This window comes from Fusarium proliferatum (genome assembly GCF_900067095.1).
Source record: "Fusarium proliferatum ET1 genome assembly, contig: FPRO_scaffold010, whole genome shotgun sequence".
NCBI lineage: Eukaryota > Fungi > Ascomycota > Sordariomycetes > Hypocreales > Nectriaceae > Fusarium > Fusarium proliferatum.
This window is the reverse complement of record NW_022194799.1, coordinates 111,323-135,322: the sequence shown is the minus strand read 5'-3', so window position 1 is coordinate 135,322 and position 24,000 is coordinate 111,323. Positions and strand designations below refer to the sequence as shown.

At 50.2% G+C, this 24,000-nt stretch overlaps 9 protein-coding genes across 9 annotated transcripts; 6 read left to right on the top strand and 3 right to left on the bottom strand.

The window, feature by feature from the left end:
• Positions 1 to 8: 8 nt before the first annotated feature.
• FPRO_11438 (uncharacterized protein) lies at positions 9 to 989 on the top strand (the record flags this gene model as incomplete). Its single annotated transcript, XM_031220914.1, has 4 exons — positions 9 to 167; positions 224 to 398; positions 455 to 676; positions 730 to 989. The coding sequence occupies 4 exons, from the start codon at positions 9 to 11 to the stop codon at positions 987 to 989; spliced, it is 816 nt and encodes a 271-aa protein (XP_031086525.1).
• A 647-nt stretch (positions 990 to 1,636) lies between these two features.
• On the top strand, positions 1,637 to 2,278 carry FPRO_11437 (uncharacterized protein; the record flags this gene model as incomplete). Its single annotated transcript, XM_031220913.1, has 1 exon — positions 1,637 to 2,278. One exon carries the CDS (start codon positions 1,637 to 1,639, stop codon positions 2,276 to 2,278), a length of 642 nt encoding a protein of 213 aa, XP_031086524.1.
• Positions 2,279 to 2,919: 641 nt separating this feature from the next.
• FPRO_11436 (uncharacterized protein) lies at positions 2,920 to 4,668 on the top strand (the record flags this gene model as incomplete). The annotated part of the gene is made up of 1 exon (XM_031220912.1): positions 2,920 to 4,668. The coding sequence occupies one exon, from the start codon at positions 2,920 to 2,922 to the stop codon at positions 4,666 to 4,668; it is 1,749 nt and encodes a 582-aa protein (XP_031086523.1).
• A 119-nt stretch (positions 4,669 to 4,787) lies between these two features.
• FPRO_11435 (uncharacterized protein) lies at positions 4,788 to 6,141 on the bottom strand (the record flags this gene model as incomplete). Its single annotated transcript, XM_031220911.1, has 4 exons — positions 4,788 to 5,049; positions 5,113 to 5,787; positions 5,853 to 5,959; positions 6,049 to 6,141. The coding sequence occupies 4 exons, from the start codon at positions 6,139 to 6,141 to the stop codon at positions 4,788 to 4,790; spliced, it is 1,137 nt and encodes a 378-aa protein (XP_031086522.1).
• Positions 6,142 to 6,466: 325 nt separating this feature from the next.
• FPRO_11434 (uncharacterized protein) lies at positions 6,467 to 6,883 on the top strand (the record flags this gene model as incomplete). Its single annotated transcript, XM_031220910.1, has 2 exons — positions 6,467 to 6,469; positions 6,545 to 6,883. 2 exons carry the CDS (start codon positions 6,467 to 6,469, stop codon positions 6,881 to 6,883), a joined length of 342 nt encoding a protein of 113 aa, XP_031086521.1.
• Positions 6,884 to 7,917: 1,034 nt separating this feature from the next.
• On the bottom strand, positions 7,918 to 11,619 carry FPRO_11433 (uncharacterized protein; the record flags this gene model as incomplete). Its single annotated transcript, XM_031220909.1, has 1 exon — positions 7,918 to 11,619. One exon carries the CDS (start codon positions 11,617 to 11,619, stop codon positions 7,918 to 7,920), a length of 3,702 nt encoding a protein of 1,233 aa, XP_031086520.1.
• A 1,013-nt stretch (positions 11,620 to 12,632) lies between these two features.
• Positions 12,633 to 13,623, top strand: FPRO_11432 (uncharacterized protein; the record flags this gene model as incomplete). Its single annotated transcript, XM_031220908.1, has 3 exons — positions 12,633 to 13,021; positions 13,084 to 13,271; positions 13,322 to 13,623. The coding sequence occupies 3 exons, from the start codon at positions 12,633 to 12,635 to the stop codon at positions 13,621 to 13,623; spliced, it is 879 nt and encodes a 292-aa protein (XP_031086519.1).
• A 291-nt stretch (positions 13,624 to 13,914) lies between these two features.
• On the bottom strand, positions 13,915 to 18,087 carry FPRO_11431 (uncharacterized protein; the record flags this gene model as incomplete). Its single annotated transcript, XM_031220907.1, has 1 exon — positions 13,915 to 18,087. One exon carries the CDS (start codon positions 18,085 to 18,087, stop codon positions 13,915 to 13,917), a length of 4,173 nt encoding a protein of 1,390 aa, XP_031086518.1.
• An 852-nt stretch (positions 18,088 to 18,939) lies between these two features.
• Positions 18,940 to 23,982, top strand: FPRO_11430 (uncharacterized protein; the record flags this gene model as incomplete). Its single annotated transcript, XM_031220906.1, has 3 exons — positions 18,940 to 20,212; positions 20,269 to 23,487; positions 23,534 to 23,982. 3 exons carry the CDS (start codon positions 18,940 to 18,942, stop codon positions 23,980 to 23,982), a joined length of 4,941 nt encoding a protein of 1,646 aa, XP_031086517.1.
• Between the last annotated feature and the right edge of the window lie 18 nt (positions 23,983 to 24,000).

The window sequence follows — 24,000 nt, the reverse complement described above, 5'->3', positions numbered from 1 at the left end:
TTTTCAAGATGGTGGTCACCGATGATCAGATCTCTTTCTTCAAGAAGAACGGCTACTTGATTGTCCGTGACTTACTGCAGTCTGAGCAAGTCAAAGACCTGCAATCATGGGCCGAAGAAGTCCGCAACTGGAAACCCACTGAAGATTCAGAATTCATGCCCTACGAGGTACGAGATGGTTCAGGTCACATTTATTTGACATGAAGCAATTAATTCTCCGATAGGAGGTTAATGACAAAGGTGAAACTGTTCTCTGCCGAACTGAGAACTTTGCCGATTGCCACAACGGTTTCAGTAATCTGCTCCGGAGCCCAAAGCTGCTTGGTCTTCTCAACGATCTCGCAGAGGAGCCTATGCTTTTGTTCAAGGAGAAGATCAATTACAAACTTGCTGGAAGCGGTAAGTAGAGCGCCCTGGAGATACACCCATTCTTGTCTAGAGCTAACTGCCGACAGGCGGATTCGCACCTCACATTGATGCTGTTGCCTACACGCACATCAAGGATGTCAAGCACTTGACGATTCTACTGAGTGTCGATCCCTCCAATATCCGTAATGGAGGGTTGGAAGTTGTTGATGGCAGCCACGAGATGGATGTTCCTATCAACAAGGCTACCAACTGCATTGAAACAACTTGGGTCGACTCTCAGACTTGGACCCCCGTTGAACTAGAAGCTGGTCAGTTGTCCATCTTCGTCTACGAATTATACCGCAAACTGACCTCTGCCAAGGCGAGCTACTCATCTTCACTTCTTACCTGGCTCACCGCAGTGGTGCCAACAAGAGTAGCTCTGACCGCAAGGCTATCTATGCGACTTACAACCGTGCTTGCGAGGGTGATCTACGCCAGGGATACTACGAGCACAGGAAGCAGGAGTGGCCGGCTACACATATGCGAAAGGCTGGAAAGTCTTATGAGGCGGGAGCGTTGACGTATGGCTTTGGATCTCCTATGCTTAGTGTTGATGCCGGAAAGCAGGTTACATTTTAAGTAACTATGTCTCGTACATATCAGTTATCTAGTTAGATTTTGCTCTTTTCTTTTTCTCGATTCATCAACTGTTCCTTGAAGCCTTTTGTTTGAGTCACAGCTTGTAAAATTAAAGGCTGAATACTTGAGACGATTGCCTAATCGTAGTCCCCGAGGTTGAAGTCCGATGTCTTAACGCAATATCATTTGGCGTTGGCCTGTAGGCCCGCAATATTCTCAATCATGGTTGATGCGGGTTCTGCAATGTCCGCTTGATAATTGTGTCAATGAACTCTACATGCAACTCAGTCAAACATTGCACTAAAGATCTTAGCGCTGTCACAACTTACAGGGGCCTATGACTACTGCTACTGTACTAGACCGTACTAAGCTGGGTCCCACTCCAAGCGACAGGCGAGAACCGAGAGCCGAAAATCTTAAGACTTCACAAATATGAAACGCAGGGGCAGTCATTGGCTGTAAACCCATTGATAAGACATGGCCAATAAATAGGCCAGGAATGGCCAGTTGACATACGTAGTAGTACTCGTGAAATACAAAAAGATTCAAGGCTTAGTCTATAACTTGGACTTCTTTACCCATCATATCAATCCTTCATTCGGCTTGTCGTCCAACCTCATCTAGACATCTACACAGTCAACGCAGTCATGGAACTTCCAACAATTCCGACGCCATCTTCCGTGGCAGAGTACGTCATATCTGTTCTCCAAGCTTCGGAAAACACACCCTACATTGGAGAACCCATCTCTCAACTCCAACATTCTCTCCAATGCGCTGCCCAAGCTGCATCTGCTTCGCCACCAGTAGATGAAGCCACTCAAATTGCCGCATTACTTCACGATATCGGCCAATACGCACCAGCTAAAGACCTCCGCAAACTCACCGGCGGGGAAGCTAGAAACCTCGGCGGACAATCAACAGGCACAAGTGTTGGGAGAGTTGGGCACGAGACACTAGGTGCACAATTTGTTCTTGCGTTGGGCTTTTCTGAGAAGGTTGCACGTCTTGTTGAATCGCATGTTGCTGCTAAGCGGTATCTATGCGCAGTGGATGAGAGGTATTTGAACAGGCTTTCTGATGCGAGCAAAAAGAGTCTTGCTTACCAGGGCGGGCCGATGAGTGATGATGAGAGGGATGAGTTTGGTGCTGACGAGTGGTGTAAGGAAATGTGCCAATTGAGGGTTTGGGATGATGAAGCTAAGATCGAGGGGCTTGAGGTCAGAAACTTGGAGAGCTGGAGGCCGGTATTGGAGCGACAATTAGAAGGAAGACAGGGCAACATGATTTAGACAAATGATATGTGTATAGTTTTCATGATTAGGACAAATTATATGTATGCGTATTTATCTATATTTATAGTTATTTTTAAATGTTTAGATCGTTCCTGTTGGCAAAGCCACAACATATTAAGAATTAAAACAAAGCGCCAGATATAATAATTACACTACAAAGGAGTAAATATTTTGAAGAATACTTTTTATCAATACCAGCAAACGTTTATATGTGCCCTTTTGCAGGCTCTAAAATATATATGAAATACATCGCTTTCCTTTTCTGTCTGTAGGGTAGTTTTGCATCCTCAAGCAGTTAAGGAAGGCTATTCTAACCTAGAGTGGAGTAGTGAGGTAGTACCGAAGATAAGATAAGACATGGTTTTATCTCGCTTAAAGATAAGAATCGTCGCCTACAGATAGGCCCCGCAATCTGGACCTCTCCTCTGAGCCAATCAAACACGCACATGGCTATCGGAAGGGTCTAATCTTGGAGGGGAAGGCTCGCTAGATCTCTTTACGCGCAAGACTCGGGATGGGAGGGAGTTGAATTGACGATATCATGAACCTCTCCATCTCGTTACGAGCACTGCAGCGGAATCTCGGCACGTAGCCGACCCGTGCTGACGCTACATCGAAAATCTCAACGACAAAGCGACATGCAGAATACGAGGCATCAAGGCTATCGTGGTCGGGTCCGGAGTGGCTGTCTCACTTGCCGAGCTCGGAAGGTCAAATGCGACGAGGCCAAACCCGTTTGTAACAACTGCACAAGATTACAACGTCAATGCACATACAAGCCCCGAAGAGTCTTTCGACAGACTGCCAGCGCCGACAATTCGCCACCAGGCCAACCATCATCACTCCAATTCGAGGGTATCCCTCAAGCATTCGAGGCACATGATATTAGTCAATCCCACTCAAGTCCATCGCTCACTGATGACTTTGAGAACCCGGGGTCATCAAAGGTGCTCTCGACTGAGAGGACGAATCAAACTCCTTTTCTGTACGAGGGCAGGACGAATGTCGATGTCACTGCTTGCTTGCAGAAAGCCCTTCAATACCGGAGTGCATTTCCTATCGTGGATGATAACTACGAGCGCGATGAGTCGCCGTTGAACCTGATATCACGGGATATCGAGTTGACCACTACACTTGATATCCTCACTCTTCGTACCCAGTCCCCTTACATGACGGAACTCTTCCTTGATACAGTGGAATGCCCTGGCATCACACCATTTGATCCTCTCAACTGGAAACTGGCAAAGCAGCATATTGTGCATTTGGGAAAGTCATGTCTGGCTATTTCTTCAGGCATCACAGCTGTTGCGACTCTATGTAGTGGGCAAGTCTTCTCACTCTCGACATCCGAATCGCTTTCTCACTACCACTCCGCGAGGAAGAATGTCGAAGAACTGTTAGGGGATGACGATAAAGACTTTGACCTTGTTTTGGTAGCCGCCTTTTTGTTGTGTATATTTGAGTTGATCCACTCTGGAGAAGTCACACCTTACCTGAGAGAACCAGGCCGAATATTCATACGGAGGCTACAAGCTTGGGTACAGACTCAAACTCCCTACTCGGAGCTTTGCACACGTATAGTCACTTGGCTGAAGATTCTTTACTCAGCTTCCCTTCGAGGTGGAGCAATGGGCCTGCTCTCAGAAAGGGTAGTCAGTCTCCTCCCAAATTTCACCGGCCCCATACCAAACCTCGGACCTTCCGTTGACCAAGAGCCCGAGATATCTAATCATCTGTACGAAGTCTTGAGCGCGCCGATCTTCGACTTCTACTGCCAACTTCAAACACTATCTGGAGAGATTGCCAAACTATCGCTTTACCATCGCTCCCGCACGAAGCGTAAAGACCAGCAGGAGGTAGTCGAACGAATGGCGACTCTAAAGACCAGACTTCGAGCACTATGGGAAAGGCGGTGCGCCACGCAGCGACAGTCTCCGGAGCATTTGCGCTCCCAAATGGTTCCTCAAATCGCGGATATGATTTCGAGTCTGATCAGTATTTGTGAGGCTGCATATCATGCTGAATTCATTGACATAGGAAGACAGCTCGGGGACCCTGTGTCTCAATCTCCAGATTCGACAGAAGCATTGGACAGGATCAGGGAGATTCTGGATAGGGATGGCAGTGGGAATGATGAGGGTAAAACAAGAAGCATCAACCCTGGGTACTTGAGACCGTTGTTCCTATGTGCTATAGAGAGCACAGACAGGGAGCAGACCAGTTGGGCCGTGGAGAAGCTTACTCAGATCCATAATCGTGTCTATCGTGGAGATTTCTTCTCGGCTTTTGCGAAAGCTCTTTCAGAGGCACAAACATGTAACGATAGAAGGGTTACCTCGAGGTATTTCTGTATCTGGTATTTTGGGATCACACCACCATTCTTCTAGGTATAGCTTAAGCGACGCAAGGATGAAAGCACGAATTTGTCATATAGCAGTGAATGACCAACATATCTGGCAGCTATCTTGTGAACCCATTCCGCTAAATTATCCCCTTTCCAAAAGGTTCAAGCCTCTACTGACACGTCCTGGGTTGCTAGTATCGATGCCAGTGGCTTTGGAGGCGTTCCCTGACCTTTCTCCAAGTCGAACTTGGATCTAGTTGCCCCGACCTGAGCAATAAGCATCGTACAATTGGGACAAGGAGCCATCAAATTTTCCCAAATGGCAGTACCGGATGCTGCGTTATACTCGGCGTATTCTCCATCTTTCAAGAAGTTCTTTTGGAGAGCAAGTCCTGACATCGACTTCAAGTTCTGTGTCGTGTTACTATCAAGCGTGGGATCGGATTAGCACTTAAGAAGAACTCGAGCAGTGTGATAATAAACGTACCTTGAGGATATCATTATAAATGGGTAAGTCTCGGCGCAGTTTCCATAAGCCACCTTACTGCCGTTGGCGGCAGTCTGACTGGGTGCATTTTTCTCTCTGTAGTCGCTTTCGCGTACCATGACTATTCTCTGACATCTGTATAGCATCTTAAAACGGTCCTCTCCCACACGTTCCCTCCAAGCTCCAGTATATCTGGGAGATTTGGGATTCTTGATCTCCCAGTTGTCGCCTGCAGTAGATGCTCCGAGAAAGTATTTGGCCCAATGCTTCTTGGTGCTCTCATCGACTTCAAGGCTCCATGTACATTGGAAAACGTATGGCAGAGTGCCTTCACCTTTGACATCCGGCTCCCACTTCCAGCTCTTCTCTGGTTTACCAGCAATACGTGCGCACCAACGCCCGTAAACGCCTGTGAGGGGGAGGTAGAAGTTGTACTTGGTAGCAGTGGACGGCGCCGGACCTAAGAGGCCGAGGAAAAGGCCAAGGAGATCATAGGGGCACCACCAGTCCGGTGCTGGGCCTTTGAAGGTCTTTGTAATCTGACGGAAGAACATGGGACTGACATTGAACTTTGATGATGTCTTATCTTCTCTCTTCCAATCTAGGTTCATGTTTCGTGAAATATGTGAATCTGGTCGCCTTGTTTTGTCCATGTATAGGCTTCCTTTTGGGAGGCTATTGAGTTGGTCAGTCGTTGATAGCTAATCTTGAGAATAAATAAATCCTCGTTTGAAACTTACGAAAGATCGATTAAACGACCGCGGATTGCTGTGAGGAGATCGCGCGTCTCTTGGTCTTCAGGTCCAGCACCATCTGCTTTGGTCATATCTGCCATCCAGTTGAATATCTACAACTGCATCAGTCGCCAGTTGACTCTCAAGGCATGCAAAATGGATGAACTTGATTTCGAATATCCTGATAGCTCAAGTTACATACCTCGTCTCTCTTCCATTTATATGCGGTGCGGAACCATTTGTTCCCCGACTTTGCCCACGGAGGCTCTAGAAGAACGGTTTCTGTGGTCGACATGGTTGATGTGTTTGATCGTCCCTTGATCGGAATTAGACGAGGCTTGATAATCAAGAAACAGACAGATGTTCACGGAGAGAACAACTCATAGAAAACAGTCACGCTTTTAAAAACTGCTGCGTAATATTCTGCCCCCTCCTTCTTAGATTGACGCACGTGACAAAGATTTGTACATAAATTCAGACTACTAAAACCCCGCCGCTCAGATCCAAATCCCTTCTCTTCCAAGTGCCCTCACTCACGTCACACTCCTCTCCCATCCCGATCCAAAAGGAGAAAGACCAACGGGCTGATTCATTCCCAGCCCCCCAAATACAATAAGACCATGGTATGTACCGTCAGCATTCTTGGCAGTCTGCATCCCCTTCCGTACAACCTGAACTGTCACTTACGAATGCAACAGTCTATCCCCGCAAACCAAGTCCCTGATGATTGGACTACCGATCCCGATGAAATGCGGACAGACTTTTACTGGGGGACAGACGGCAGCGGTCGGTTGGCTGCAGAGTCCGTCGGCATCACCAACCCCCTAGCTCTCATGATCAAAGAGAGGAGTGCCGGGGGAGACGGCTACATGTTCCAAGATGCAAGTGGGATCTATCTGTGGAGTATGCCTACGGACGAGGTGTACAAGTGCACCTCCCCCGCGAATCGGGATGCCATTCTTGCCGAGATGCGTAAGCCCGCAGGCCGCGGAAAGGTGGAGATGACGTTGATGCCTCCAACCTCTTCTGATGATTAGGCATGGTGTTGACTGCAAGAAGCTGGAAAGAGATAAAGAGCAATAACAAAATACGATGAACGGTTCGAGCTCGTATTTCGAGACATATTCTTATGCTGCATTGACCGGTCTGGTAGCACATATCACAAATGCAATGTCTGCATGAAAAAAGTCCCATACGTCGATCTTGGCATGCGTTCAGCCAAACTCGTTGTCAAATTATAGCCGGTCATTTCCGTCTATTGCAAGGTCAGTTCGGCTACGGTCGGTAGATAGAAGTCAGGTAGCTACTGTGTAACACGAGGTGATACATAGGCTATCGATCAATGGATGACACGTAAAGGATAAGAATCTGCCGTGTTGCACTAGAGTTACTCTGAGGTACAGTCACCAACAGCCCCGCCTATGCATTGTAAGACATTGCTAGATCAGGAACAACGAACCCGGCATTCATTGGAAAGAAATGCAACACACCATCGTTGCGGCTGAGGTAGGATACTTGCATGCATTCGGGCCGTGGGGGATCTGCAACTTGCAAGGACATCACAAGTTGAACAGCTAGATGTGACATGTGACGCTCGTAAATCTATGGACAAGGAAGTGTTATGCTGTAGACCAAAATTGGCAAACGTGGTCTGCAGATGTGAGACACTTGGCGTAATTCATAAATGTTTGGATCAGATATCATTCTATGCAAACGGTGACTTATCTTTTAAACGGGGTTGACCAGTCTTTGGCGTCATTAGTGCATAGGACCTAAAACAGGAAGGAAGAACAGAAAAGAAAAGAGAGAAGAGACAAGCCCGAACTTTGATGCAACTGTTCTACTTGGGTTCAGCTCCATGCCCCTTGACAGGATCAAGAGGGATAGGCAGTTAGTTATAACCCTCATAATGGCAGTTCACGTCTTAAGTAATGCCTTTTTAAAATTTACATTTTACCATGTCAGGGAGGTATGAAACTTCAGGATGAACCCGTCTCTTGACGACATAGTGAAAACAAGGCGATAAAAACATTCTACCCAGTACAAACTATAATTTCCTACCCAATGAAACCTAATGCATGACTACCTCTACAGACAGAGGAGGATTCTCCACTATCATCACATTGGGCTCCACCAACTGAAGTGCAGGGTTTCTGCAATATCTCGCCCGAGACTGGATTACCGCAGTTTTGGTTTCAAACCCAGGAGAATTAATACTAGCCAAGCCAAGCAGAAAGCTCAACTCAGGCACAGCCGGCGCCATGACCCAGCCCTTCTCAGCCCTCGGCAGTAGCCGAATGCGCAAATAATACCGATCCTGGTTCTGGTCATGGAATGTAGTCGGGATCACATTGAAGCGCAGGTTCGTCAGCATATGTGCCCCGGGACCAGTGTAGTTCGACATCAAAGCGTATGTGGCATCGTTGGGCGAACCCAGTGCGATGTCGATGGTAACTTCCATGAGGAGATACTGATTGATCTCGCTCTGCCTTAGAACGATGGAGAAAATGAGGTCTTGGGGAAGATTGTTTCTGTCGAGGACCACTTGGCTGTGATTGTCGGCTAGGTTGCTGCTGACGCGTAGAAGGAACCTTGGTGCTGATGCTGGCTCAGAACCGGGTGGCTTGTCTTTGAAGGGACGGGTTCCAACTTCGCTTCTAGGGGCGTTGGTGGGAATATTGTCTGGGTCGCTGGCACTTGGCCCTCGATGAAGTGGCATCGCTCGGACATGAGGCGCGAGGTAGTTTGAGACCACGTCCAGTGGAGAAACATAGTCCTCAGCTCTCATGAAGCTATCTTCGTGGCTTGGATCATTGTACCCATTCTCATCATGGGGTTCGTTCTCTACTGGCGCTGCAGAGACCTCTGCACCAGGAGAAGATAGCTTCTTGACCCGAACCGCTTCCATCATGTTGATAGTCCTCAACTCTGGGCTTCCGTCTCCCATATCAGGAGGAGCCAAGTCTGCTATCGCCTGCGCAGACGAAGCACGCTCAGCCATGTTGATGGTCAAGTTATAAATGGGATCGTTGAGCTGCATAGCGAACAGTGCAGACGTAGAAGCGTCATCCGCAAAGTAAGCTGTGCCAGTTCCTTCTTGGCTCCCCATGTGATGTTGCAACATATCGAGCTGTAAGTCTGCAAAAGCAGGAAGGCGTATTATGCGCAAGTCGCTAAGACTTTGGCTGGGTACAGAGTTCCATATGAAGATGTTCTTCTCCGTGGTTGGAGTGTATGTGATTGGGTTTTCGTTGAGCGCCTTGTGCCTACTCTTGTCTGTTTCCCTGGTAGCTTGATCAACAGTGTACTGACGTCTGATGTCAACCCTAATCTGAGCAGTGTCTAGACCACGAGCCACAGCGAACCGCTGCTGATGTGCTGGCTGTGTAAAGACAAGAGACGAAAACTGCGCGGAGCCAGGAACACGGTCCATGAATGCCATCATGACACCATCTGCGACAATCTCATGACGCAAAAGAGGTGCACCCGCAGGAGGGTCTTGACCAGCGGCCTTAAGGGCGCTATCATTGGATAGAACCTCCACGCGAAGATCTGGAAACATAGTCACCAGGTCTGAGCGGAGATAGAAGCCGTAAGCAGGAATCTGGACGCGATGGTCCATCCCATCTGGCGTACGGCCGATGTAGTCATTGAGTGCTTTCTTGATAGCGACTCGGTCCTCGTCAGTTCCAAAATGGTTGCCGAGGGAGAGAGCGCCGTCAATGAGGGCATCTACCCAGTTCTTGTCTATGTGAAAGAAACGTAGGTTCTCTGGCAGTAGGTAACTCGGATCAGGGATGAGATAGTGCGCTGGCACACCCGCGAGAAACATACGGTCAATCAGCCACGAGAGTACAGTCATCCAGTCTGACGATTGTGGATCATTGGTCTCATCGTAAGGGTCACCAGATCGACTTGAAGCAAGTTTGCGAACAGAGTCCAGCGCGGCAGCTGGGTACTTGTCCTCGAAGAGACCCGAATCAAATGAGAGTGTTGGCCGATCACGACGTTGGAGCTTCTTGTGGTGCCATCGCTTCTTAGCTCCTCCATGCCTGAACACAGGCCTGCCAGGCTGTCTTCTATCAGGAGCATCACCAGGTTCCTGAGGCTCGGAACCGCGGTGTTGGAGATGGATGTCAGCAAGACCCTTGACCATGGACGCGAGATCTTTGAGAAGATCATCGCGAGTGCGAAATGCTGTATCCTTGACATCCTTGACAGCACTGATCTTGACCTGTTTTGCTGCGGCGGCATGTACTGCAGTTCTCACGCGTCCCAGCGCAGCGACAAATGCTTGATCGCCAAGAGCCATAGTGCGACCAACTTGCCACGCGACCGAGTACGTCACATCCATGATGCCCAAGTTCTTATCAAGAACCTGCAAGTCCACACCAGAGGTTGAGCACTTGGTCAGATGCTCCAAGGTAGGCACGTACGTGGGAGTAAATGGACCTCGATACAGCGCCACAGTCGCCTCGCCTGTTTGAACGCGGTATTTGACCAAGGTGTACCCATCGCTCAGACGGCGGCCGACAAGTTGCTGGGCCTTGTCATTGGATGCTTTGAGAGGCGCTATGATTTCATCGGGAGCTCGCAGCACGTTGAGTGTGCGACCGAGGTTCTCAAAGGCATCCGGAACATTGAGGGTATTTGGAGGGAGGACTGTGTAGTTCCAGCTGTACAGGGAGCAGAGAGCCACGTATCGATGGCTCTGGTTTGGATAGCTCATGGCTTCAACGCCCTCAATGGAGACCAGATGTGCGCACATAGTGGTCGGAATGACATTGTCAAGGGGGCCAGATCTGTTGCCGACAACGATGCTGAAAACAGCAGTGTCCTCTACACCAGCAAGAGCCATTCCAGAGCCATTGATCTTGCGTACATGGGAAAGGTATTTGTACTGTGATGTATCTGGTCCGCTGTCCTTGACTCGATTACCTTTGTCGTCAAACGTGGAGAAAAGACTGGTGAACAGCTCTGGTTTTACAAAGATGAAGTCTCCTCGGCTATCTTTCATGGAAGCTGGGCCGAGACTGCTCGTGACGGGCGTTGTGACATCAGTCTTCAACTTCCATAAGTCATCGATGCTCATATTGACTGTCATTGTGGACGATTGCTTGACGGGCTTGAGAACGCCATCGCTTGTGTTGCTGAAGAGACTGCCTGGGCCATCAAGATCTTCTGGGGGCAGACGAAGCTCGTCTTGGGCGAAAGCAAGAACGACAAGCCATGGCACACAATTGCGTGGTATGCTGCTAGACTTCTCTGCGCCAAAAGCCACTCTCTTCATCTGAGCCTTGAGAGCCTTGTTCGTGCCGCCTTTTGGACTACCCAGTCTCTCCCATGGCAGATGGGGATCCGTCAAGACAACATGCGGTAGGATTCTATGATCATCACTGTACCCCGCTGGAGGATATGTAGAGTGGACACTTCCATCTGGGAGGGAGAACTGCGGTGCATCAACGTAGAAAGGCTGTTCTGCCTCCAAGTTGAGCTGTTCGCCGTTTGCCCGGATGCTTTGCTTCACAGAGATTATGTGCTTCGGGCCTGCTTCGATTCCAGGGGCCCAGAATGAATTGAGCTTTTGCTCGCCTGGAGGCAGCGGGTCAATCTCATCCTCGACGACTTTGCCGTCTGCGAGGACGGTCACAGATTGAGTGGCGCTGAGACGAGCATCAGCGCGGTTGGCAGCGACAACACGGCGAGAATGTCGTATCGTCAGATGGCGAGGAGAGTCTATACGTGTACTCTTGCCTCCGGGATAGATGCCCATGATGACTTGTGACTCCGTTATGAGTGGACTTTTCAGAGTGAAATTAGCCCGGGATGCTTCTTAGATGAAATTGATCAAGAGAATCCAGAGGAACAAGCAATCCGATTGCAATGAAGTGGGTGATGAGATTGACGAATATTGGTTGGCCCATCCCTGGCCGAGAAAACCTCTTTTGCGCGATAGCTACTTCGCACGTCGAGGCAACAGTGGCTATGTCCACGAATAACAATTGGCTTGTTCCAAGCACTTTCTGCATTGTCCGAATTGCATTAACGGGGCGTAGACGTCGAAAGCTAAGTCGATCGCATTGCAGGCCGGTCCATCCTCGTCATACAGCAAGCGAAAGCCAATATACAGCTTCACTGACCCTGTGGCCATAGCTTCGCATGCAAGAGGGTGTTTCTTTAGCTCAAGTATAGCATAAGCCTATCGGATGATAGCCCCAGAGACATGCCATGCATAACACCCACAATGCCCCGACCGACAGATGCGGCCCGAGCGGGGTAAAGTGCCAACGAGATCCCGATATGTAACCTTTTCTTAATCAAGTAAAGACCATCGGAACTGTGATCTGATCTGACATGCAACAGACACAAACGGGACTTGTAAGTGAAACACGCGTCACTGTTCATTCGGACCGACGCTACCTTGCACCAGCGCCAGCGTCTTGCTGCGGCACGTTTCACATATCGTAGTCACTGTACTCAAGGTACATAAGGTATTGACGCCAAGAAGAGCAGATGCCTTTGGAGTAACACAGGAGCGGGGTGAAGCCATTTCAATAGTCATGGTTGCTCAGCTCATGCAGTGCAGATGCCGTGTTTTGGCGGGGTTACGAAAGAGGCGGGATGAGAGGACATCAAGGGCAATGACGAGAGGACGGATGGCGATGAGGAAAGAGAGAAGAAGAAGGGGTTCTTGGACTTCCCACCCAAATTCACAGAAGGGCTCATGAGTTCTCCCTAATTGAAGTCTGTCACGAGACTAACAACTGACACGCAACCAAGTAAACTATGGCTCCCATCACAGCTATTATCGACAAGACCAGCGCCAATGATAGCGTCATAAAACTGTTCTACGCCACCGGGAAAGCCCAGCTTGGCCTTGCCTTGTGGTCAGGCACAAAGGATGCAGACCCCGAAGACCCAATCCAGACTCCCCAGGAAGTCGGGAATGGCCAATACATCCTCAACCCGTCTCAGATGGCGAGTATCAACTCTCAAGGTATAGAGAGAGTCTTTGCACTCACAACAGACAACCCGTTAAAGGTCACCTGGGATGACTTTTACAATCTCTCAGAGATTTCTGAGTCAAAGCAGAAACGGCTGGGCGGCGTGGCGATTGGAAATACCACGCTCGCTAGCTGTGGCAATGGAGACGATGCCTGGGTCTACTACAGCAGGTACGTAATGCATCGATAAAGGCTGGTGGAAAGTCGAGTGCAAGGTAGCTAATAACCTTCAGAACCTATGGCACTGGCAGAATCCTTGTGGAATTGAACCTCCAGACGTCACAAAGCATTGATCTCACAGGAACCTTTGGCCTCTGGATCAATTCCTTCGCCGCTGCTTGGTACGATCCCAATACTAAGAGACGATGCCTTATCTATGAGACAAGCTCACTTGTAGAGTTTGTTGTCGACAGTGGCTCACGTAGGTATTCCATCCCCATGCTTCGATGAACTCTGCTCAATATTGTACAGCTGCCGCGCCAATACAGTCAACAGGTGATATGCAACGCAACACCCCAGTGGCCGTTGCATTCGAGAATGGTAAAATCTTTCTTTACTACTGTGGGACAGGTGCTGCTGGTGGCATTAGGCGCACTATTAAAGCGAACAATACTTGGGGTAATTCCACGCTTATTGACAGCCGTACTATCTCCCAGGATAGTCAGCTCACCGTGGTGAGGGCCAGTGGTGTTAACCATTTATTTTTTGTGGCGAGAGATCAGAATGAGGAGGAGGATGATTACTTTGTGCACTATCGGGATGAGATTAGTTAGTCGATGTAATTGTTTGTGTGAGCTTAGTGAGACATGTGTTATCTGCAGTTAATCTTGTGGCTCAGAGCTTGAATTAGCAGAGAGGACTTAGAATTTAGTGGACACTTGGGTCATCTTCTGAAAGTGACAAACAGTATCACACATAGGTTGCGCGCTTAAATGCAAGATATAATGATCACAAGATTCACCTATGAAAATGTTGGCAGACTATCTCATCTTTGACGAAATTATAAGAAACATATTCAATGTTGATCATAACTGGCCGGACTAGAGTAAACACAGAACAACAGTTCATGCATTCTGGGGATTGCTCGGAGCCACAATCGGGTTTCTCAACTGCAAGAACCCCTCAACAACAGCATATGGTCCATCCTGAAACCCAGGCTTTATCAAATCACCCTTCTTCTCAATACCAAACGCATTATAAACAGCCCCCGGATCTTCATCTCCCGCTGCAGCCTGTTCCTCAGCATACGGCTGGAACCAACTCCAGTCTCCACCACCAAGAGAAGGCAGCAGCAAATTGCGCTTCGGCATGTCCCGAGAGTTCTTGGTGGTCAGTTTGTCTGCTTCAACATATCCCGGAACGTCGCTGACGGGCATAGTCAACGGCCCTGCGTGAAAAAAGGCTGTCATGGTGTCCATGGCCTTTTGCCACGTCCATGGTGGGAGGAGGAGCTCTGCTGCTGGGAGGAAGGATGAGTATGCGTGGATGGGTGTGAAGGGATCTAGTATGGCGCCGAAGACTGACATCTGGGAGTTGCGTTGGTTCTCGTAAGCTTGGGGCTCAATGGTGGGGGAGGAGCCAGAGAATGGGGGCTGCCAGAAGGGGCTGAAGATTGGATACTGCTCTGTATCAAGACGGATCAATGGCTCTGTGGAGTTACCATTTGGAACGAAAAAGGTCTTGATCTTGTCGTAGTTCAACTTCTCAGACCCAGGGTCCGTGGTGTCAAAGTAGCCTACTAGCCCATCGTAGCCAGCCTCTTCATTACCGAGGCGCAGCTGAAGCTCGTAATACGGAGTCTTGTCATCAGGATTCGATGGCTTCAGTAGTGTGCGCTCGGGATCAACAACCTTGACTTGGGTGCTCTGGATATCAAGAGGCGGTCCGCTCAGCTCTACGGACCAGCCAGTATTGACGAGAGCAAGTGGCTTTCCGACGATAGAGTTGAGGAACTGCGCGTAGGAATCAGGAGCGGGAGGAAGCTTCTGCTGTGCCGTCGTAATCATGCCCCAGAACCCAAGGAGGTACTTCGGGTCAGCCAGCTTGGAGATGAGGATATCAAGCTCGCGTGTATCAGGCGTGGGCTGTGCATCTGTTTCAGGGCTGAAGGGGAGCCATTTCGGTGACTGCAGAGTACCCAATGGCCCGCCAACACGAACCTCACGGTAGAATGTCCCGTCGGGGAGGAAGATCTGAATACCGTAGTCGGCATAGTTGGTGATGACCCATCCCCATATCGGTGTCTCCCATTCTGTGACAGGGCGCCACGTTGCAGGCCCCGGAGTGCCACCTGGGTCATCAGAAATACGTCTGACAAACTTGGCATTGATACGAGCTGGTTGATTCATCTGCGGGGGCAGCTGCAGAAACTCAGACTGCTCCGGGTTATCCTTAATCACCGTGTTGGCATACTTCTGCTCATCTAGTGTGACCTCCTGTGGAGCGTAAAAGTTGCTTATGCAGGGGTAAATAGGCGGGGGTCCATTCCTTCGTGGCCGCTGATCAATGGCCATGAGGGATTGGCCGAACTTGTCGATGACGTTGAACTTGCGGAACCGGAACTGGCCATGTGTAACGGGCTTGAAGGGGCAGTGCTCACTATCGGTGAAGTTGACCAGTGCGGCGTACGGCGTGAGTGCCGAGTTACCGTCGATGAGCTGGAGTTTATCCTGTGTCAGGCCAGCGGGGTCGAATGTTGCGGCCGTGAGGACAGAGCTGGACTCTCCGTCTGGACCGACGACTTTGTTTTCGGGCTTGAGATGGCTGCCCTCTGCTTGGGTGACGAGACCGCTGGTGAAGCCTGATAGTGGCGATGAAAGATAAGAGAGCTCACTGATGTTGGCAAGGAGATTCTCGCGATCCTCTTCTGGGAGATACTCATCGAGGATGCTGGGTGGTGTGTTCTGGAAGAGCTGCTTGATCTTGGCACCAAGGGCAAAGCTGGGCTGAGGCAGAATCAGAACTCGGCCGGACAAAACGCGAATGTCCTGCTTCTGATCACTCGAGAGAGCATCCCACAGCGGCGGAGGAGTCTCACTGTTGGATGGAACTGTAATGCCATATCTGACAAGCTTGTTCTCCGAATGGCGAGCGGTGTGTTCATCCAGGCTCCAGAACTCAAACGGGATATGGGTGTATTCCACCTCCCACTCAGCGTAGAGAGGAAACCATGGCTGTCTATCGCCCCACTGATCACGCCAGCGCTTGTCAGTTGTCAGTTGATCATGGAATTGAGGGTAGAATTTGCCTTCAGCTGGTGAGCCAGAGTCGCTACCTCCAGGTTGGAGGGCATGGAACTCTGTGATCAGCGCTTTGGCAGCTGCTGTCAAAACAGCGGACAGCTTGTCCTCGACTAGATCGGCGATAGTGCTGAGATTGCTGGGTAGGCCTTGATCCCCTGTGATGGTCTGATATGGCGCCCGAATACACAGGTTATCAAGATAGTCAAGCGCCCAGCCAGACGGGATACCACCAATAAGCACGGTAGGATCATTTCCGCCGTAGAAAACAGGCTCACTTGTCGACTCGACCGTGGCCAAGAGGCTGTTTCCCAACAGAGTGGTAACTTGCCCTTCAAGACTTTTGATTCGCGTCTGGAGGCCAGTTATACGGCTCGAGATCCGACCAGCTTCAGCCTTGAACCATTCATTCTGGTCATTGCCCTGGTTATCGCTCTGACCCAAATCGCTGGCATATTTCCACCAGAGGGAAAACATGTCCCAGCGATACTGCAGCATGGCTCTGTTGCAAGAGTCCAGAAGTGCCTGAGTGAGATTCAACTCATTGATCCTCTGAATAGCTGCTGGCTCAGGCTCCTTGGGCTGATTTGTGCTCTTGTCATCAGCTTCAGCGAAGAAATATCGCGTGCCACCCGGGGAACGATCATAGGACCAGTTGTAGACTGAGTCTTTGGCTTCTCTTTGACCCTCGACACCATCGTCGCGGGCTTGCAGGAGAGATTCAAGAGCGAGAATATCTTCCTCCAGTTTAGCGACGTCCTCTGAATTACCGCTGTTGTCACCGCGTGCGTGGCAGTAAGCGAGCAACGCATCCATTGGGGTTGTTCCTACCGCGACTGCAGCTTGTTTCTGATCGCGCAGACGATCATTGAAGCCGTCGGCTGGTACTGTCTTGGGTTTGTTCTCGTGGTCCCAGGCTACTTCGTACATGCAGCCGTGGCAAAGGATACGGATATGACTCTTGAGATCCATCCATGGGTCAGGATTTGCTTGATCTGTTCCTTGAAGGGTCATGAAGAACGACTGCAGGTTCTCTGCATGAGTGAAGTCGGTACCCGCTTTCCAGAGAGGATCAACCGTGTCTTTCCAATGCCATCCAAGGACGTAGTAGCTTGCCTTGGCGTAGTCAAGATACGATGGATCTGCTTTATCACCGTATTCGAAGTTATCCAAGATGCTGAAAACGTTGGCATTGTGCATCTGGAAGTCGGCAAAAAGCTGGTTTCCACTTCGAAGCAGACTGATATCTGGAGGTTCAACAGACGGGTTTGGATTCTCAGTCCACTCTGCAAGTGGCGTCTTGCGCCCGATGAAGACCTCGGCTTGCTCGTTGATGTTGACATCAGTGCCAGCATGGCCAAGCACAAAGGGAGCTAGATCAGTCTGAAGGTCAGTCTGGATGGGGATATCTTCCAAGGACCAGACATAATCGCTCTCAACGACCCAAGCCTCGTACTCGCGGTCCTTGAAAGCGTCTTTCGCGCTGGAAGGCTGGATACTATCCAACTCAAGCTTTCTGATGACAATCCAGCGAGTTGGCGGCTGCAGAAAGTCGGGAGTTTGATGAGGAGCGTCACTGGTCGTAGTGGACGCGGTATCGAGACCTCGTCGCTTTCTCTCTGCTCTTTTTCTAGACTCTGGTACAGAGCCTGTTGAAGAAACTCCCGATCTGTAGAACCGGGGGAGTGTCCAGTGGACATAGACGCCATGACGATGGCGGAGCGGTTTGGGGTCCGGACGACCGCCTAGGTCGGTCAATCGTGAGTTGATAGACGCTGGGGCGGTATTGTGCAGAGCGACGTGATTCTGTACATCGCTTTGGAGTAGGAAGCTGTCAAGCCTCAGGAAGGTGTAGTTGGGCTGAGTGATGGGACAGATGCGCGCGGTAGTATCTTGATCACTGCCCGTTCCGCATACAGCTGGATTGAGGACGAAGGCATCCAGTTGCATAGGCACTAGAGCGACGCCAAAGTCCTCTATTCCAGTTTCTTCACTCATGTTTATCGATTTGAGTAAGACGTTTGTGAGAATAGCCAAGATTGAGTCTGAAGTTGGCGACAATGACGATACTGAGTAAGATTTGATGTTTCAACTACGGCGCATTGCACTGAGACTCGGAAGCGACAGAATCAGAGGCCAACTCAAATTACCTCATCAACCAGGCATACCAAAACGCGAGCCAGCTTCGCAGGTACCGGCGGTTCCACATGGCTCTCGCCGAACCTCGATGTCTCAGTGTCTCTCATCTTTTCTCCCCCTCTTTTCTCTCTCTGGGCCAAGACAATCCGGCCCGCGTCGGATGCACAACAGCGAATCTGGATTTTCCTGCATGCTTGTGTCACAACCCGTCCAGCAATCGAGATGTCGGGGTCCTTTTGACCAAACCTGGATGTCGCATGCATATGCAGATCAAATGGAGGTACCGAGAGACACGGTGACAACAGCTTGTACTCTTTTCACACCCCCCAAAAAGAAGCTGCACAACTCCATGCATCGACATGCATTTGACGCAATATCCTGATGGTAGTTGATATCTTTCTTGTTGGAGATCGTATTCGGGAATGTGTTTCTCAGGGTCTATCTGGGTCCCCGTCACTGAGGAGCGACCAGAATCTCAACTTCTTTGCTTTCTTCTACCAGACGACCCATTTGCTACTTGTATTCTCATTTCGATCCTGATTACCAACGCGATTCCTGCTATTGCAATACACGGGTCATTACCAATAGCCTCCACTCTACTCAATCCTGATCCCCTGGGGTAGGAGGAGCAAACAGTCAACACCAAGTTCGTCCAGTCTTCAAGGCACAGAAACACCCCTCTTAAACATTCTTTCTCATTTAACGAGCAAGATGACGGTGTCTTCAGATCCCAACGATGGCGATAGCTCGAGCAGAGCCTTGGGGCAATCCGACGCTGCAACCTACAGCATCTATGCCAGCTCTGCAGGTCAACGTCCTGGCGAGAATATCCAAGTCCTGGCAGCTGGAAGTAACCTGGACAGGTTCGTAGCTGGCTTGAACACCAGCAAAGTCATAATCTTATCAAACACCCCAGACCCAACTGCGAGTTTCCATGATTCAGATGAGACCATAAAATGGTTCCAAAACATTGACGATGGCGCCAGTGGCTCCGTCACAGTCGATGGTTCAGCAGCAAAGAACCTCGAAAGCTTCCAATTCTCCCTCTCTCAGCCCTGGCCCCTTGAGTTCAGCTCTGCAAACGATGTACTGCTCTTCACATTCGGCTCTACTGGCCTTCTAGGCAGCGATGAGACGGGATCCCGAATCGAAGCACCGGGAATTGATGCGACTGGCAACATGCTGACTTGCGGTCTTGACTTTGCCAACATGAAAGACATTACCGGCGTCAGAGTCAAGGATGTTTTCAAGAATGCCAATAAAGAAGGCCTGACAGATTTCATCCCTCTTGCGGTCCTTGCCCTTGAAGTGACGCTGAACAGGCCTCCCGCTGATGCAAAACCCATGAGGAACGCTCTCTGGTACGTCCCATCAGCGGACAAACGACTTGAGACTCGTCTACAGTTCCAGCTCTCAGATTTCGAGGCATTACAGGAGCTATTCTCAATTTCTCTGAACGGTCTTGTTATTGATAGTGCAGACGTGGTCTACAAAAGCAAGATGCAATTGGCCGCGACGGAAAACGGCGAGATGCCTCTTTTCGATGGTCAAGTGACATTCAGCATCGAGTGCTCCCTCAACAGCGCTGGGAGTACAGTCTCTATGCTCGCTGGCGTTGAATTTACCTCTACCACGATTGACTTTACCTTCATGTTCTTGTCCCCAGATCCTCTTGCAGGAATACTGCGATGGCTGGCTGGCCTTGCCGACGACGAAGAGGTTGAGACGGTCGTCAATGACATCCTGGGCAAGGAAGAAGGTGGCAAAAAGGTTCTACCTGCTGCAAATCTGCGAAGACTACGTATTGGGCTTGACACAAGAAAGGATCCGCAGAATCCTAGACTTGGCTCCTTTTCTTTTGACATCGAGGTCACTGCGAATTTTGGGCGTGGAGATAGCAACGATACTCCTGTTTTCTTGATCACGTACAACTGGAATCGGTCCATCGGTACTTATGGCACTCTGACTGGACAGTTGTGGAACAGTAAGTGATCCGCCATCATGGTTTCCGTGGACTTTGCTGATTGAAGCCATCTACAGACTTTGATACGTCAGGTGATCTTGACCTGGAACCAGAAGGAGAGAAATGGGCTATTCTCAAGCCCTTGACAGCCTCGCCTGCGTCCTCCATTGATATCGCCACTCTGGTTCCCGGCCAGACGGTAGTCGATATTCCGGACACTCTGCCTTCCCAGATAACGCTTGCATCCATTGAGTTATCCCAAGAATCGTTCTGCCTTCGTTGTCAAGCTACTGCAATCCCGCCTACCCCAGGTTCAGCCCCCCAACCCTATCTCGGAGAAGTCGTTCTCGCCACTTACTTCAGCTGGGGCAGAAGTTCAGTCTTCACCTTTGACGTTGGGATATCCGTCCTGATTGAACCCCCAGAGGATTCTGAGTTTGATCTCCCGGCTACATTCGTCGGAACTCTCGGCTACGACTCTTCAAAGAAGTCTTGGGAGCTCACAGCTTCTATCACTGGATTGTATGCTATTGTGCTAGCAGAGTTCTTCCACGATGATGAGAAGGACCACGTTGGACCGCTGATCAATTCCATTGCCATCAACACTTTGTCTGTGATCTATACGTACGAGAGACAGAGTGGAAATACTGCCAAATCGGTGGGAAGCACGTTTACTATCTCTGGTGACTTGGTCGTTGCGGAATTGAGATTGAACCTCGACTTCAAATACACCTCTAGTGGTTTTACTTTCTCAGCGGCATTGAACCCAGCTGACAGGAATGCCACTATCGGGGATATCTTGACTGACCTCCTTGGTACTTCATTTGATATACCGGACTTTGTATACGACACCCTGATAGTCGGTAACAACAAGGACGCGTTCCGCATTGATATCCAGAAGATGAAAGACGCTTCCAACGTTGAGTCATTCCAATTCCTCGCCAGTCTTAACATTGGACATCTCCAATTCCTTTTCTCTCAGCTCCACAGCACCAAATGGGGTCCCAGAGATCCTTCGAAGAGACTGTTCAAGGCAGCCATCAATGGCTTCGGCGACATGGAACTTGAGATTCCTCTCGTCGGCACATTGTACCAACCACTTGATGAGCTGTACTTCCTCTTCGCCCAGGACCCCAAGCCGCCAAATCGACCTGGACAACTCACAGGCCTTACGCGCGAGGATATTGGTCTACTCAACAGTGGCGTGTTGCAAAAGGATCAGCTGCTTGTTGCTGACAAGATCAAGGAGACAAAACCAACAGACCTTCTGGTGCCTTCTGGATGTCACTTCGCTGTCATCATACGCAACGTCGCCAAGGGTGAGCGCGTGTGTCTGTTAAGCTACAGCTTTATGAAGCCGCAGCCTTCGTCATCACAAGCACTCGTCTCTGGTGCGGATGATGAGGGGAAAAGACGCACTGAGGAGGAGATGGACGATGGAGGTCCTAGTGCCCAAGCGCCATTCAAAAAGGATACAGGGCCTATAGCCATCAGCAACGTCGGTCTGAAATACAAGGCCAAGACGCTGTCGATAGTCTTTGACGCGACATTCCAGCTTGGACCGATTGGCTTCTCTCTTCTTGGCTTCACGCTCAATACTCGTTTCAAGAGCCTAGACGAGCTGCCAACAATCAGCGTCAACGTCGATGGTTTGGCAGCTTCCTTTGATAGACGTCCTTTGACAATCGCCGGAATCATCGTTCACGGGAAAGATGGCACCATGGATTACTACGCCGGCGGCCTTATCATCGGCTTCCGTCCCTACCAGTTCCAAGCCGCCGGCTTCTACGGAGTGATCACTCTCGCGGGTAGTAATAGGAGCTTCCAGAGCGTCTTTGTATTTGCAAAGCTCAACGGCCCGCTCATGACCCTTGCCTTTGCCGAGATCAGCGGCATTTGCGGTGGCTTTGGCTACAACAGCAGCGTTCGCTTGCCTTCTGTAGACCAAGTGTCCGATTTCCCCTTCATCAACAGCGGCCGTCTCAGCAACAATGAAAATGCGATGGAGGTCCTCAAAGAGCTTGTCGACCCTTCCGCCGGAGGATGGTTCCAGCCGCTTGACAGCACCTACTGGGGTGCTATTGGTATGAAGCTCTCTGCGTTCCGTATGCTGAGCGTCGATGCTGTGGTTGCAGTGCAATTCGGTGACTCGGTAAAACTTGGCATCTTTGCAGCAGCGACTTGTGACATTCCTTCCTCCAATGCGCGACTTAAGCTTGCCCATGCGGAGTTGGGTATCGCCGCTGTCTTGGACTTTGACTATGGCTTCTTCAAGATCGAGGCGCAGCTTTCACCTCGCTCCTACATCCTCAGTCCTAACTGCCATCTGACCGGCGGCTTTGCCCTTTGTTACTGGTTCGATGCGCCTCTCGCTGATAGGGCCAGAATTGGAGACTTTGTGTTCACCTTGGGCGGATACCACCAAGCCTTCCGCGTTCCTGTTGGCTACCCTAACCCCCCTCGACTCGGTATCAGCTGGAACTTGGGCGGTGGCCTGTCGATCTCTGGAGAGGCATATTTCGCCATCACTACCAAGGCGTGCATGGCTGGTGGACGTCTCCATGCTGCGTTTAAAGCAGGACCTCTTTCTGCCTGGTTTGACGCCTTTGCCAATTTCCTTATTAATTACCGGCCCTTCTACTTTGACATGTCAGCTGGTGTGTCTGTCGGAGTCGGCTTCAGCATCGACTTCTGGTTCATACACATCCGTATTTCTGTCCAAATTGGTGCTGAGCTGTACCTCTGGGGCCCGCCAGTTGCTGGTCGCGTCCATGTTGACTTCTGGATCGTCGCTTTCGACATTAACTTCGGCGACCACCATCCCAAGATTGACCCTGTCAGCTTGTCCGATTTCTACGAGCTTGTGCTTCAGGATTCACCCGCTTCCTCTTTTGCGTCTGCCACTTCTCTGATTACAGGCAAGCAGCAACAGGAGCCCATCGCGGCGTCGACATTGAGTAGACCCAAGAATGAAGCACACAACTTCCTTGCTGAGTCTGGACTCCTAAACCCCGATGACCAACCGGAACGAGGACAGGAAGACCCTTGGACTGTCCGCGCTGGCACATTTGTCTTTGTTGCGGAGTGCAAGATGGCCATAAGCACTGTTACAACAAGCGACAACGGTGCTCCAATTTTGCAGGGCAATGACGTCTTCAGCAAGCCAATGGGAATGACAACGCCTATGGCTTCGACCCTGCAAATTCAAGTCATTCATGAGGATGGAAGTAACCCCGAAGAGGATTGGCAATTTGAGAGATATACCCAGATGCTTCCAAGTGCTCTGTGGGAAAGATGTAAGTCCTGTGTACCATCTTCAGACCCGTAGCCAACCAATTCCAGATGACCGCAGAACCGATCCGCGCCAGAGTGGAAACAACGTCAATGATCTGCTCAATACCAATAACGGTAGCCCCTCTCTCATGACAGGCGTAAGGGTCACTGCACCCAAGCCAGCCATGTCTCCGGACCCATTCCCAGCCTACAAGGTTGCAGATGCAGACCTCCAGGAGCTAACTTCCAAACGGAATTTCCCTGGTATGGTTACAGCTGAGGATGCATGGGCTCCAGTCAAGCCGAACGATGACATCAAGCAGAGATATGAAGACATTCATGAGGCTTGGGTAAGTCCTGCGCTGGAGGAGAAGGGCCAGCAAGACTTTGTGGGTGCTTTGGCCCAGAGCTTGGGATGGAGCGATGTGGGCCGGTTGAAGAGCATCGCTGGAATTCCGGAGAGACTGAAGAAGGGTTTTATGAACATGTATGTCGCATCTCCGCTGTTGGCTGCCTGAGTTTATTCATGGCAAATT